Here is a 16,261-nt window from a genome sequence, read left to right as displayed (position 1 = left end):
TTGAGTGTTATTGGAGCTGCACTCATCCAGGCAAGTGGAGAGTATTCCATCACACTCCTGATTCTTGCCTTGTAGATGGTGGAAAGGCTTTGGGGAATCAGGAGGTGAGTCACTCGCCGGAGTGTCTTAATGGAGGAGAGAGAGGGAAAGAGGCAAAAAGGCTGAGGGAGGGAATTCCAGAGCTTAAGGCCGAGGCAGCTGAAGGCACGGCCTCCAGTGGTGGAGCGATTAAAACCGGGGATGCGCAAGAGTCCAGTATTGGAGGAACTCAGAGTTGTCGGAGGGTTGTACAGCTGGAGGAAGTTACAGAGATAGGGAGGGGCGAGGCCATGGAGGGATTTGAAACAAGGATGATTGTAAAGGTAGGAAACACGGCAGCCAATTTGCGCTCAGAAAGCTCCCGCAACCAGCAATAAAATAAATGACCAGATAATCTGATTTACATTAAGTTGTTGGTTCAGGGATATATTTTAAATTCGAGGTGTTGGTGGACTGGGAGCCAATGTAGGTCAACGAGCACAGGTGTGATTGGTGAATGGGACTTGGTGTGAGTTAGGATACGGGCAGCAGAGTTCTGGATGAGCTCAAGGTTTTGGAGGGTGGAAGATGAGAGGCCGGTGGGGCAGCATTGGAATAGTCAAGTCTTGAGGTATCAAAGGCATGGATGAGGATTTCAGCAGCAGATGAGCTGAGGCAGGGTCAGAGAAGGCAACGTTATGGAGGTGGATGTAGGCAGTCTTGGTGATGGAGAGGATTTGTGGTCAGAAGCTCATATCAGGGTCAAATAGGACTCCAAGTTTGCAAACGGTCTGGTTCATCCTCAAACAGTGGTCATGGAGAGGGATGAAGCACTTTGAGACATTCTGAGGTCATGAAAGGCGCTATACAAAAGCAAGTTCTTTCTTTTTCCTTTATTAGTTTCTCTGTTTGCTGTTGGCCAAGATTTGGAGGAAGGGGGAGAAGAGAACGTCCCTTTAAAAGTTGCATTTCAGAGTATGAAGATTGTTTCAACATTTCACTATTGCCACATCCACCAACACAGAGAGAGAGAGAGAGAGAGAGAGAGACTCAGGAGGTGTCATCATCAGTCACATCCGGGTGGATGTAAATGAATGATCTTGCTGCATCTGGTGGATCTTCATATCGGGCAGAGCTCAGGCGGAGAGGATGCGCTGGAGTTTGGAATTGGCGCAGGCCCTGGTCGTGCTCGTGCTGTGGGTCTGCTGCGGCTCCGGGACCGGCTGCCCGTGTTCGGATCGGGCTCTGTGCGAACCCGTGACCGTGGAGCATGAGTTCGAGGTGGGTGTTCGGGGGCCGGGGGTGGGTGTTCGGGGGCCGGGGGTGGGTGTTCGGGGGCTGGGGGATGGTGTTTGGGGGCCGAGGGTGGGTGTTCGTGGGTCGTGGGTGGGTGTTCTGAACAGTCTGAGGGGTGTGGGTCGGGGTGAGGGACAGGTGGAGCTATTGGGATGGGGGTAGTGGGGGGGGGAATGTCCGATTATTGTTGAAATGCAAAGTGTATCATATTATAATCCGTATGTTAAAGTGTTAATATTGGTATAGTTACAGTTTGTATAAAATAGGACGAACAGTAGTATTGAGCAGTGCAAAGATATTTTAACAAGTGCAGCTTCCATAAAATGTGTTTTTAAAAATATTTCTCCAATGTGCAGAGTCTTAAATGATGTGTGATCTAACTCCTGCAGTGTGTCTGTCTAATACCATGGTTAAGGTTTGTGGTTTTCACAGAATATTGAAAATCCTGGAATCTCATGCAATAAAAATGACATTTTTCACTCATTGTAAAACTGGGACCTTGGCCACGATTAAATTGAATACAACGTAACAGATCTTTAAAAAATAAATTGGTTGCAAAATGACTCTGTAACTGCTGACTGTATTGATGAGGTCAGTATTTACTTCAGAGCAATGTTACTAAGTGGGCAGTGTGGCAGCAACAAGAGCACCACCAATATAACCTGCAGGCTCGATGTGTTCATTCTGCTTTTATCCCACTTCTCCCACCTTCCCACAAACAAAACATTCTTCTGACAGATGGGTGGGATAAAAGTTTCCTCTGCCTGTTGGTTCCAAGAATGAATAAACTTGAATTTATGGAGCACCTCATGTCCTCAGGATGTCCCAAAGAACTTCACATGAAATGAATTACTTTTTGAAGTGTTGTCGGCAAACTCAACAGCAATTTTTAAAAATTCGTTCATGGGATGTGGGCGTCGCTGGCAAGGCCAGCATTTATTGCCCATCCCTAATTGCCCTTGAGAAGGTGGTGGTGAGCCGCCTTTTTGAACCGCTGCAGTCCGTGTGGGGAAGGTTCTCCCACAGTGCTGTTAGGTAAGGAGTTCCATGATTTTGACAAGCGACGATGAAGGAACGTTGATATATTTCCAAGTTGAGATGGTGTGTGACTTGGAGGGGAACGTGCATATGGTGTTGTTCCGATGTGCCTGCTGCCCTTGTCCTTCGAGTTGGTAGAGTTTGCGGGTTTGTGTGGCGCTGTCGAAGAAGCCTTGGTGAGTTGCGACAATGCATCCCATGGATGGGACACACTGCAGCCACTGTGCTCCGGTGGTGAAGGGATTGAATGTTTCAGGTGGTGGATGGGGTAGCAATCAAGCGGGCTGCTTTGTCCTGGATGGTGTGGATTTCTTGAGTCTTGTTGGAGCTGCACTCATCCAGGCAAGTGGAGAGTATTCCATCACACTCTCCTGACTCGTGCCTTGCAGATGGTGGAAAGGCTTTGGGGAGTCAGGAGGTGAGTCAGTCGCCACAGAATACCCAGCCTCTGACTTGCTCTTGTAGCCACAGAATTTATATAGCTGGTCCAGTTAAGTTTCTGGTCAATGGTGACCTCCAGGATGTTGATGATAATGTCGTTGAATATCAAGGGGAGGTGGTTAGACTCTCTCACATTGGAAATGGACATTGCCTGGCACTTGGCGTGAATGTTACTTGCCACTTATCAGCCCAAACCTGGATGTTGTCCAGGTCATGTTACATACGGGCACGGACTGCTTCATTATTTGAGGGGTTGCGAATGGAACTGAATACTGTGCAATATTCAGTGAAAATCCCCATTTCTGACCTTATGATGGAGGGAAGGTCATTGATGAAGCAGCTGAAGATGGTTGGGCCTTGGACACTGCCCTGAGGAACTCCTGCAGCAATGTCTTGGGGCTGAGATGATTGGCCTCCAACAAGCACTACCATCTTCCTTTGTGCTAGGTATGACTCCAGCCACTGGAGAGTTTTTCCCCTGATTCCCATTGACTTCAATTTTACTCGGGCTCCTTGGTGCAACACTCGGTCAAATACTGCCTTGATTTCAAGGGCTGTCACTCTCACCTCACCTCTGGAATTCAGCTCTTTTGTCCATGTTTGGACCTAGGCTGTAATGAGGTCTGGAGGCGGGAACCAAACTGAGCATCGGTGAGCAGGTTATTGGTGAGTAAGTGTCGTTTGATAGCATTGTCGATGACACCTTCCATCACTTTGCTAATGATTGAGATTAGACTGCTGGGGCAGTAATTGGCCGGATTGGATTTGTCCTGCTTTTTGTAGACAGGACATACCTGAGCAATTTTCCACATTGTTGGATAGATGCCAGTGTTGTTGCTGCACTGGAACAGTTTGGCTGGAGGCATTGCTAGTCCTGGAGCACGAATCAGCACTACAGTCGGGATGTTGTCGGGGCCCATAACTTGGCACTTCTTGCTGAAGATGGTTGCAAACACATCAGCCTTGTTTAGCACTTACGTGCTGGACTCTGCCATTATTGAGGATGAGCATCTATACAGAGCCTCCTCCACACCGTTAGTTGTTTAATTGTCCACCACCATTCACGACTGGGTGTGGCAAGACTGCAGAGCTTTGATCTGATCCGTTGGTTGTGGAATCATTTTGCTCTGTGTATAGCATGTTGCTTCCGCTGTTTAGCATGCATGTCGTCCTGTGTTGTAGCTTCACCTGGTTGGCACCTCATTTTTTGGTACGCCTGGTGCTGCTCCTGGCATGCTCTTCTGCACTCCTCAATCAACCAGGGTTGATCCCCTGGCATGTTGGTAATGGTAGAGAGAGGAATATGCCGGGCTATGAGGTTACAGATTGTGCTGGAAAACAATTCTGCTGATATGTGCAGAGCAAGGTCCCACAAACAGCAAGTTGCATGAATGAACAGTTAATGTGTTTCTGCTGATGTTGGTTGAGAGAAAAGTGTTGGCCAGGACACCAAGAGAACTCCTTGCTCTTCAATATTGCCAGCGGTCTATTAGATCCCCTTTAACATCTCATCCAAAAGACAACCCCTCCAACAATGCAGCACTCTCTCATTACTGCACAAAAGTGCCAGCTTGGATGATGCATGTTTGATAGTCTCAGTCCAAATCAAAGGGCCCAAATCACAAAACTGTGATGAACTAAACTGCAGCACTAAACAGGCAGTCTCATTTGAGAACACAGGATGGTTGGTGTGAGAAACGGAAAAATGTCACACTGGTGCAGTATGGGCTGTTTCTCTTTCTCGGGAACTATATTCTGATCTAGTCTTGCTGGTCTCATGGTAGAAATGCTTGATTTGACACCAGGTACCTTGAATGGAAAAGTTTCAAAACTGTAACTCTAAAGTTGCTTGTAATATGAGTTTATTTAGTTTAAGTTGTCCTTTTGAAGTGTATTGAGCACCAACACTTGGAATGGAGTATTGGGATGTGAGCTCCTTTTCCTCATGTTGTTCAGTTCCTCTCACCTGCACTATTGTGGAGATGGAAGTTCTGAGAGGTTGTTCCTCTTTAGCATATTCTTTTTTTCTGGTGGCTGCGTTTAGATCGACAATGGTGGCCACCTGAGAATCAGTTCACCAGCCGTTCCTTACCCCGTAACCTGGGGAAATGATAATGGGCCAAATTTTACTCTAACAGGGCATCTCACGGTGCTTGCCGTTACTTGGACCTGCCCTTGCACGTTTTTGAGTGGCAAGTTGCTGAAAGTGCGAACTGATAACGGGGCAGCGAGTGAAACAGGGCATTTGGGAGCTGAGTGAACAGGACAAGAAACAGGGTATCTCCTTAACCAATGAGATTGAAGGATTGTGAAATTAACAGCGCAAGGATTGAGAAGGAAGTGTAAATTAGAGTGGGCGAATTCAATGTCAAATCAGGTACAGAAAGAGAAATAAAGAGAGGAAAAGAAAGATTGGATTAAAAGAGAGAGAAAAAAGTGAGTGAAAGGGGAAGTAAAAACAAGTTTGAATTTTAAATTTCCATTTTTAAATCTCCAACAGCAATTAAATCCTGAAGGAATGAGACTCCACTCTTGTAATAGTTAATTTTCAGTGCCAGAGATCTTGATTGCCGATAATGAACACATTCACCGTCGTTAAAAAGGTACTTAGACTGGAATGGAAAAGACGTAACTTTCCATGGCGAGTTCAGTTTGAATCTCCTGCGCAAATACATGAACTTTACGTCGTTCAATGAATTTTAACGGTGAGCAAGATAGCGAGATGCTGTTTTCATGAAGCTAACAGCGGAGCAGCCCAACTCGGTCAGCAACTTGTGGATGTTTGAGTTTAACTGCGTATCTGCCCCTCGCCTGAAGTTGCTGTACCATTTACACATAAATAAAACGAGCGCCATTAGCCTCACCGTTATTTTGTCAACAAAATCTGGGCCATTGATTGTGAAAATATATATTTTTAAATGGCAGTTTTCTGCCCTTCATTACTGCAATTGACTGCTTTATTTTGTACTAGGTCTTTGTCTTTGATGTTGGAGGAAAGGATTGGAAGTATTATGACTGGTCTAAGGTCACGACTATTGCAGCCTTTGGACCTTACGATCCTGAGCTTTTGTGTTATGCTCATGCGAATCAAGTTCGAGTTGTCCTGAGAGGTAAATAATTTTATCACAGAAAAAACAAATGTCCTTCTGTCTTCCAATGCAAGCTGTATTATTGAGAACCACATAAAAGGACATTCAGTGCACAGCCTTGAATTGCGACCTTACAGTGCTGAAATTCCTCTACAGCTCCTGCACAACTCGAGCTAATAATTCCACATTCCATCTATAATATATTAAAATCTTACATACACACACACACCTCCTGTCTACAAAACCTTACTTTCTATTGTCAAGTTTTTCACACCTTTGTGGCAACTTTTTCCATTTATAAATTCCTCTGTCCACATTTATAATGATGTGGAGATGCCTGTGATGGACTGGGGTTGACAATTGTAAACAATTTTACAACACCAAGTTATAGTCCAGCAATTTTATTTGAAATTACACATTTATAATGGGAACTGTCTCCGTAAACTTGATGCGCTGTAATTACATCCTCCCCACCAGTGGTGGCACTGTCACACCTCTGTTTTGCATCTTTCAGCTCAAAATGCTATTTAAATAAAAATTACAATTGATCAAAGTATTATATTAAAAATTAGGACAAAATTCATGATTTCACAATGGGGACTGAGTTACATCTGAACACCCTGGTTGAATTATCCCCCACACTCCAATCCTGCTTCGTCTGAATACAACACAAGTCTGGACTCTCTTTGTCCATTGCCATGGGAGATTGACTGGTGATGTATTTTTATTCTACTTTTCACCTCCCAAACTTGCTGGATTCGTGAGCACTGAGCGGGAGTCTTCTGATCTAGGAGTAGGGGAGGGGAAGAATTCTGAGGAGGGAGATTGTGGGATCCAGTAAGGACTCAGGAGATGGTCAGGGATTGCTGGGATCTGGCAGTATTGGGGAGATGAGGGAATGGAGGGTCTAACATGTCTTGTTGGGGAGGAGTGGGTTCTAATGGAATGGGACCCAAACTGCTATTGACATCTTTGGAAGCATCAGTCCCTCACCCCTCACATGTTCCTGCAAGTTAGGTGCCCGAACCACCGCTTCCCTCATTGTCGCCCTATTCCGATCTTCTGTACTTGCCTTGAGCATTTAAGCAGAAATGCTTGGTTAAGAAAGCCTTAAAAAGCGCAAACAAATCACTGGGGTTCATTTCTAGAGGAAAATAATTCACAGCAGAGAAGTTATGTTAATCTTGTATAGGTCCTTGGTTAGAAAACACTGAGAGGACTGTGCACAGTTCTGGACTCCATACTACAAAAAGATACAGAAGTACTGGAGAAAGTGCAAAAAGGATTTACAAGGATGATATCAGAACTGAGAGAGTATAACTATCAGGAAAGACTGAACAGGCTGGGGCTCTTTTCTCTGGAAAAGAGAAGGCTGGGACGTGATCTGATAGAGGTATTTAAAATTATGAATGGGTTCGATCGGGCATATGGAGAGACGAATTGGCAAGATGTAACGAGTGCCACAGGAATCAGTGTCCTAGTACATGAATCACAAAAAGTTAGTATGCAGGTACAGCAAGTGATTAGGAAGGCAAATGGAATATTGTCATTTATTGCAAGGGGAATGGAATCTTAAAGTAGAGATGTTTTGCTCCAGTTGTGCAGGGCATTGGTGAGACCACATCTGGAATACTGTGTGCAGTTTTGGTCTTCTTATTTAAGAAAGGACATAATTGCTTTGGAGGTAGTTCAGAGAAGGTTCACTCAACTGATTCCTCAGAAGAGGGGGTATCTTGAGAGAAAAGGTTGAACAAGTTGGGCCTGTATACACTGGAGTTTAGAAGAACGAGAGGTTATCATATTGAAACATACAAGGTCCTGAGGGGACGAGAAGGGGTAGATGATGAGAGGATGTTTCCCTTTGTGGGAGATACTAGAACTAGTGGCCACCAGTTTATAAATTATGGGTCTCCCATTTAAGACGGAAATGAGGAGGAATTTTTTCTCTCACAGGGTCGTGAGTCTGTGGAACTCCCTTGCCAGAGAACGGTGGAGGCAGGGTCATTGAATATTTCTAAGGCTGAGTGCGATAGATTCCTGATTAACAAGGGAGTCAAAGGTTGTAGTAGGTAGACAGGTAAGTTGGGTTGAGGTCACAATCAGATCAATCATCACCTTACCAAATAGCAGAGCAGGCTCGAGGGGCTGAATGGCCTACTCCAGCTCTCGTATGTTCATATGTTCGTATTTTTCCATTTGTGGGCGAGTCCAAAACTAGAGGTAATCCAAATCAATAAGATAGTCACAAATAAATCCAAAAGGGAATTCAGGAAAAACTTCTTTCGCAAGTGAGTGGAAAGAATGTGGAACTTGCTACCACATGGAGTGGCTGATGCAAATGACATAGATGCATTTAATGGGAAGCTGCAGAAGTATATGAGGGAGAAGGATATGTCCAGGCTTTGGAGACAGGCTGACGCCTTCAAATAAAAACTTCACTTGTCTTTAAAGTCTTTGCTTCAAGCAAAGACACGAAAAGACACAAAAGAAAATTAGTTGGATAAATTTAAACATGTTATTGTGAAATGTCATTTTTTGAATTTGTATTTTATTTTAGAAACTCTTATTTTATAAATTAAATATTGCAGTTACTGAGGAAAAACATGGTCCATGAAAAACAGTTTCAGCTGCAGGTTGAGAAACCTGTTCCACACCATCACTTGGTGGCCGTAGTGTGGAACTGCATCACCACAGGCCACATTATGGGCAAAATCCTATTATAAAGGAGACAGGACGGGCGTCACTGGATGGGAACACAATTAAAATAGAAAAACAAAAGACACTGTTGACACAGAACTTTTGAATAGAAAGATGACAGGACATACTGTTTTTAACAACCTATAAATAGATCGGTGGAACTTTTATTCCCTGGCACAGCAGCAGTCTGCCACTGATGCCAGGATTTAGAATGAAGAATGCAGTTTAATGAAAGCCCGACCCAATTGTGTCCAGAGCCCAGCACACACGCTCCATTCTTCCGACTCTGGGCGACTGAGATTTCTCCTCTTCCACCATCAATGGCAGAACCTTCAGCTGTTACTGTCTTGAACTCCAGATTCTTCTTCTTCAACCTCTTTGTCTTGCTATTTCTCTTCCTATCTTCGAAAGCCTCATCAAAACCTACCTGTTTGATTGTGCCTTTGGTCACTTCCCTCAAGTGTCAGCTTAGCTCAGTGGTAGCACTGTGTCTCTCCTCCTGGGTCAGAAGGTTTTGGGTTTACTCCAGGACTTGACACATAAGTGCAGTACTGAGGGAATGCTGCATTGCCAGAGGTGCTGTGTTTCAGATGAGACCTTAAACAAAGGCTCCACCTGCCTGTTCAAGTGGATGTAAAAGACCCCATTGGCACAATTCAAAGAACAGGGAGTTCTCCTGGTGTCCTGGACAACATTCATCCCTCAACCGACATCACCAAAACAGATTAACTGGCCATTTATCTAATTTCCTGTTTGTGGGGCCTTTCTGGGCACAAATTAACTATCACATCTGCTTGCAAAGCAACAGTGATTACGCTTCAAAAATAATTAATTGGCTATGAAGCATTTAAGGAGATCCTGAGGATGTGTCAGGCACTATGTCAATTCAAATTCGAGCTAAATCTCCCTCTACTACTTCCGACTTGATGTTGGCAGTTCTGTCCTGCAAAGTGTCTTGGGACACAATGTTGTGCGAAACATGCTCTATAATTGGAAGTTGTTTCTTCACCCTTCACCAGGAGTTTTTATACTATGGAACATTGTATACAGACAACGCCGAGCAAATTGGATCGATGAGCAATTGCAGTTGGCAAAAAGGCAATTTATGGATGGAATCAATTTGGATGTGAACATTGCTGCTGGAAATCCATCTGTCGGCTATTTCTTCATGCCTCAACTGGTTTCTGAAACCATGGGTGTGTTCCACCGTGAAATACCTGGGTCTCAGGTGAAGGAGCCATTTTTTTCATTGAATGGGGATAAGCAATTTACTTTCTACTTAATTATGAAGGAAGATTGATATTTTTCTGGATAAGTGAATTGAAATCATGATTTTTCGCTGCTGTTTATCAGTGCATCATCTTGTTACAAAGCTGCTTTGACAATTGCTGAGGTTAGAAATTTGAGATTGAATCAGTTTAAGCTGGATATGCAGCAAACTTGATGCTGCATCACTTGTAGCCCAGAATTATACAAGTGACTTGAGTTCCAGCTTCCATGCATGGGATGGTTCGAACTGTAATTTTCACATAGGTTCTCAGAAGGTTACAGCACAGTAGGAGGCCATTTGGCCCAGCGTGCCTGTTCTGGCTCTTTGAAAGAGCTAACTAATTAATCCCACTCCCCTGTTCTTTCCCAACGGCCCTGGAATTTTTTGCCCTTCAATTATTTATCCAATTCCCTTTTGAAAGTTACTATTGAATCTGCTTCCACCACCCTTTCTGGTTTTGCATTCCAGATCATAACAACTCTCTGTGTAAAAAAAATTCTCCTCATCTCCCCTCTCATTCATTTGCCAATCTCCTTAAACCTGTGTCCTCTGGCTATCAACCCTCCTGCCACTGAGAACATTTTCTCCTTATTTACTCCGTCAAAACCCTTCTTCAAAGGAAGAAAAACTTGTCTTAATGTAGAGCCCTTTGACATCCTTCAGAAATGTCCCACAGTTCATATCCAATGAGTTACTTTGAAATAAAGGGACTATTAAGGAGGCAAAAAAAGAAATCACTCGCTGCATTTTTATTGGGTAAAGTTTGAAGCAGACTTTTACTGCTGAGAAGTTTGCACATAACTGACTTTGATAACTCAGATTACAGTGATTTAATTCTTGACCTGAGGCTCCCGAATGCCTTCTTGTTCAGGCAGTGACTACATGAGCCATGCAAATCCTGGTTCATGCTGAGTTATCTGATTTCAGCTGGGATGTTGGAGGGCACAATTTACGCCTAGTGCCACTGGGTCGGGGAAGGTCAAATGAACCATCTGATCATTATCTGGAAACCTCCCACTGGAAGTGTGACCGTGCAGATGGCCACCAATTGGGTTAGTCCCCCCACCCATGTTAAAATAGCCTGCCAGCACTCAATGTCTGGCCTCGCGTAAAAGAACTTTGGCCACTTTGACTCGGTATTGGAGTGTGGCTGGCCCTTTTGGGACTACAATTTGGACACAACTTAATGCCTTTTGGAGAGGAGGAGAGAAAATTGATGGAAAATTGGAGGAAGAAGGTGAGTGAGCAGTGGGGAATTGAACCTGATTAATATTTGATAACCGAGGATCCTATTAATTCTAACTCACTATTTGCCCCAACTTTATCCTGTTCCTTTTTATACAGTCATGAACACTGTCGAACTCCTAACCTGTTAAATTCACAGTTCCCATGGACGATGTGCGAGTGCATATAAAAACCATATAACTACGAGTGATATCCAACATAAGGTATGAGATGAAACTAACTTCTTCTTGTTACTCTTTGGCCCTTAGGTCACATTTAACGTGCCTTGGTCTCCAGACTGCATTGATGGCCGATGCTATGACTTTTTGAGAATTGCAAATTCCTGTGACTTTTTATTTGTGATGTCCTATGATATGCAGAGTCAAATGTGGGACAATTGCTTTGCAAAGGCAAATGCTCCCTATTACCAGACTTTATCAGGTATGTACAATAAGACCATCTGGTTCAGGGTCTACCTGCCCGATATCAATGTGAATCTAAGACCCTCATTATTATTTTCCCCATTTAGGTTACTCCGCTTATATCAATCTGGGAATTGATTCCAGAAAGCTCGTGCTGGGAGTTCCATGGTATGGTTATGACTATCCTTGCACACAGTTTTTTGAGGTAAGGTTTTGTCATTATCTGGCTTTCAGTAATCCGAATTATTTAGAATAGACTATTGTAAACCATTACAAAAGAGCCAGAGGTGATCTGGGGAAACATTTTTTTTACGCAGCGAGTTGTTATGATCTGGAATGCACTGCCTGAAAGGGTGGTGGAAGCAGATTTAATATTCACTTTCAAAAGGGAATTGGATAAATACTTGAGGGGAAAAATTTACAGGGCGATGGGGAAAGAGCAGAGGAATGGGACTAATTGGATAGTTCTTGTGACGAGCCAGCACAGGCATCATGGGCCGAATGACCTCCTCCCTTGCTGTACTTACTATGATACTATGATGTTATGATTGTCTTGTTGCTGTGCAAAATATCCCATTGATTCACTGTTCTGGAGAAATTATTTGTTTGCAGTGCTTGCTCTCTGGGCTTACCTTATCTGTGCTATTTAACATTTTATTCCACTGAGGCCTCCCCTTAACTGCATTCTTCTCGGCTGTAAATCTTAAGCTTCTCTAATCTTTTCTCAAAGCTCATCCTTTTAACACAAGGAATCATAAGAACATAGGAACAGGAGGAGGCCATTCAGCCTCTCAAGCTGTTCCGCCATTCAATTAGATCATGTCTGATCTGTATCTTCATTCCATCTACACACCTTGGTTCCATAACCCTTAATACCCTTCCCTAACAAAAATCTATCAATTTCAGTTTTGAAGTTTTCAATTGACCGAGCCTCAACAGCTTTTTGGGGGAGAGAATTCCAGATTTCCACGGCCCTTTTCGTGAAGAAGTGCTTCCTGACATCACCCCTGAACAGCCTTGCTCTAATTTTCAGGTTATGTCCCCTTGTTCTGGACTCTCCCACCAGAGGATATACTTTCTCTCTATCTACCCTATCAACTGCTTTGATCATCTTAAACACGTCAATTACATCACTCCGTAATTTTCTATATTCAGTCTTGTTGCTGTCTATTTGAAATTACAACCTTGTCCTTGTCTATAAATGTACTATTTAATTTTATATATTTCAGTGAGAGACCCTCCTGTCCAAATTGTAAAACTTATTTTTCTCTAATTGTTCCTCTTTAAACTTAGAGATCAGTCATGTTGTTACTGCATTTTTGAAGTTACCAAAGTAACTATATTTTCATCCTTTTGTATTTTCAGACTGGTAGGTGTGTATTGGAAAAGATTCCTTTCCGAGGTGCCCCTTGCAGTAATGCAGCTGGACGTCAGGTCCCATACAAAGAGATCGCAGAGCATGTGCACAAATCAATTACTGGCAGATATTGGGATGATGAGCAGAAAGTCCCGTCTTATATCTACATGGTAAGACTGTCAATCAAAACACAATGGAGAGTTGTGCATTGTCCATTCTTTGCAGAATGCAAACCTTGCAGTATTTCATGATTCAATATTCCCTGTGTACAGGATTCAGCACAGTTCAGAATGTACAGTTTATACAGTAGAAAATGTGTGTAGTTGGAGAATAGCCAAGAAAATGGGAGTTGACAGACAAAGCACCAAACCCAGTTCCGTTTGTTAAGACATTGTGTATGACCAGTTGCAAAAAATGAGATGAGCTGTGGTCTTTTCAAATCGATCACTTTACACAACCCATATTGACCCTCCTGTGAAAATTAGCGATTGTTTGGTTTGTGAAATGTGTGCCCCTGTCTCCCATTTGATGATCAATTTAGCACAAAAGATTGACGGTAGCGTACCCTGTACATAAGAAAACTGCACAGTAGCAAATACCACACACTCTTGATCTACTGCATTCTAATGTCCTTCAGGGAAGGAAACCTGCCGTCCTTACCCGGTCTGGCCTATATGTGACTCCAGACCCACAGCAATGTGGTTGATTCTTAATTGCCCTCTGAAATGGCCTAGCAAACCACTCAGTTGTAAAATCCAGATACGAAAAGTCATAATAAGAATAAAACCGGATGGACCACCCGGCATCGGACCACTAGGCACCGGACACGACAACGGCAAACCAAGCCCAGTCGACCCTGCAAAGTCCTCCTCACTCACATCTGGGGACTTGTGCCAAAATTGGGAGCGCTGTCCCACAGACTAGTCAAGCAACAGCCTGACACAGCCATACTCACAGATCTTTCAACCAACTTCCCAGACTCTTCCATCACCATCCCTGGGTATGTCCTGTCTTCATCAATGACCTTCCCTCCATCATAAGGTCAGAAATGGGGATGTTCGCTGATGATTGCACAGTGTTCAGTTCCATTCGCAACCCCTCAAATAATGAAGCAGTCTGATCCCGCACGCAGCAAGACCTGGACAACATCCAGGCTTGGGCTCATAAGTGGCAAGTAACATTCGCGCCAGATAAGTGACAGGCAATGCCCATCTCCAACAAGAGAGGGTCCAACCACCTCCCCTTGACATTCAACGGCATTACCATCACCAAATCCCCCACCATCAACATCCTGGGGGTCACCATTGACCAGAAACTTAACTGGACTAGCCATATAAATACTGTGGCTACGAGAGCAGGTCAGAGGCTGGGTATTCTGTGGCGAGTGACTCACCTCCTGACTCTGCAAAGCCTTTCCACCATCTACAAGGCACAAGTCAGGAGTGTGATGGAATACTCTCCACTTGCTTGGATGAGTGCAGCTCCAACAACGCTCAGGAAGCTCGACACCATCCAAGATAAAGCAGCCGCTTGATTGGTTCCACCACCCTAAACATTCACTCCCTTCACCACCGGCGCACAGTGGCTGCAGTGCGTACTATCCACAGGATGCACTGCAGCAACTCGCCAAGGCTTCTTCGACAGCACCTCCCAAACCCGCGACCTCTACCATCTCGAAGGACAAGAGCAGCAGGCACATGGAAACACCACCACCTGTATGTTCCCTTCCAAGTCACATACCATCCCAACTTGGAAATATATCGCCGTTCCTTCATCGTCGCTGGGTCAAAATCCTGGAACTCCCTTCCTAACAACACTGTGGGAGAACCGTCACCACACGGACTGCAGCAGTTCAAGAAGGCGGCTCACCACCACCTTCTCAAGGGCAATGAGGGATGGGCAATAAATGCCGGCCTCGCCAGCGACGCCCACATCCCATGAACGAATAAAAAAAAATACCTAGTCACATGTCTAATTGACATTGGCCAAGTCTTGCTGAGATACTTGATGCACTGTAGTCAAACGCTGTGATGCTTGAGCTTTCAGCAGTAACATTGAAATCATGTTTTCCACCTTTCGATTGCAATATTTTGTTACTTTGAGCAATTTGAAAAGATTATTTTGGAATGATAGAATGTTCCACATTGAGTTAAATCAGACCTTGGATAATTCGATTTATTTTTTTAAATCATTTTCTCTGGAGGCCCATGCTAACTCTGACTTGCAAGTCATCTATCTCTTTCTATTTCCCCCAAATCATTTTTTTCCCAATCAAACACCATAATCTTTTGACTTGTTGCATCCGAATTGACATCTGGGCTGTTCATGTGGATTTTTCGAAGTTGCTGTACTGAGGGAGTGCTGCACTGTCGGAGGTGCCGTCCTTCAGATGACACGTTAAACTGAGGTCCCGTCTGTGCTTTCAATGTGTGCCTTATGTTCATATGTTGCACAGCATCCAGATGAGTTAATTGGTTTGGGTGTTAAAAAAGATAGACTTGGAGCTGCTCCTGCTCCGTTCCCGTTACTTGTGTGGACGTGCAGCGGAAAACCGCGTTTGTGCACGGAAATGGAGTTTCTGCCGACGGTCAGGGGACGGAGTGGGAGAAGCCCTGAGGAAATTGCCGGCCGTAGCCGTAAGTCCCTAATTTTTGAGTTTGTTTTGCTCATTTGTCATTGTGCATTTTCTCATCGTACATTTCAGTCCATTCTGTCTTCTGCTGATGAAGATTTTCAACATAGTGTCTCAAACTGAGCATTGACCCAAACCCCTCGCTCCTATCTGTGTAACTCTTTATTTTTTTATGGCAGGTTAATAATACATTTCATGAGGTCTGGTATGACGATCCACAGAGCATTTCAATTAAGTCAGCGATCATGAAGAAATTGAGACTCCGTGGCATAGGCATGTGGAATGGAAATATGCTGAACTACAGTGATGATCATTTCATAGTAAAGCAAACTGAAGACATGTGGAATGCTCTTTGCCCTTTGTGAGGAAAACGGCGACGTTGAACCATCTCATCTTAACAGAATGTAATCATTTAATTTTGCAAGTAAACTCAGCAAAAAGTGAGCAAGCTTCCAACATTAGAAATTAAAGATAACGCAGATCTTGGAAACAGATTTAACATTTTGTCGAGCTGACGAATTTCTATTCAATGAAAAGAAAATGTACTGCTACAGTTTGTACTCCAAGATCTGGTCGCTTCAGGCATTTTAAGTTGTTTACAAAATGCATCAAATCTGTATTGACTTTCATAATGCTTAATGATAGTGCAGGTTAAAACATCTTGCCGCTAATTATTTACAATTCAGAAAACAAGTCAGCTTTCCCGTTGGGTAATAATCCAATTCTGATATGCACACGCGTGTTGTCTGTTTTATGCACATCTTAATTCTTGACAAT

General features: G+C 43.7%; 1 protein-coding gene across 1 annotated transcript; it reads left to right on the top strand.

The window, feature by feature from the left end:
• The first annotated feature begins 1,167 nt into the window (after positions 1-1,167).
• LOC137324949 (di-N-acetylchitobiase-like) lies at positions 1,168-15,849 on the top strand. Its single transcript, XM_067989640.1, has 7 exons — positions 1,168-1,299; positions 5,765-5,903; positions 9,599-9,807; positions 11,343-11,514; positions 11,603-11,700; positions 12,861-13,022; positions 15,664-15,849. The coding sequence occupies exons 1-7, from the start codon at positions 1,168-1,170 to the stop codon at positions 15,847-15,849; spliced, it is 1,098 nt and encodes a 365-aa protein (XP_067845741.1).
• Positions 15,850-16,261: the final 412 nt, after the last annotated feature.

This window comes from Heptranchias perlo, chromosome 9, assembly GCF_035084215.1.
Source record: "Heptranchias perlo isolate sHepPer1 chromosome 9, sHepPer1.hap1, whole genome shotgun sequence".
Taxonomy (NCBI): Eukaryota; Metazoa; Chordata; class Chondrichthyes; order Hexanchiformes; family Hexanchidae; genus Heptranchias; species Heptranchias perlo.
The sequence above is the reverse complement of the archived record's forward strand: the minus strand, read 5'-3'. Positions and strand labels throughout refer to the sequence as shown.

Coding starts and splice junctions, on each gene's coding strand:
- LOC137324949 (XM_067989640.1), top strand. CDS start 1,168: ATGCGCTGGAGTTTGGAATTGGCGCAGGCCCTGGTCGTGCTCGTGCTG. Junction 5,904..9,598: donor AGTTCGAGTTGTCCTGAGAG/GTAAATAATTTT, acceptor ACCCTTCACCAG/GAGTTTTTATACTATGGAAC. Junction 11,515..11,602: donor CTATTACCAGACTTTATCAG/GTATGTACAATA, acceptor TTCCCCATTTAG/GTTACTCCGCTTATATCAAT.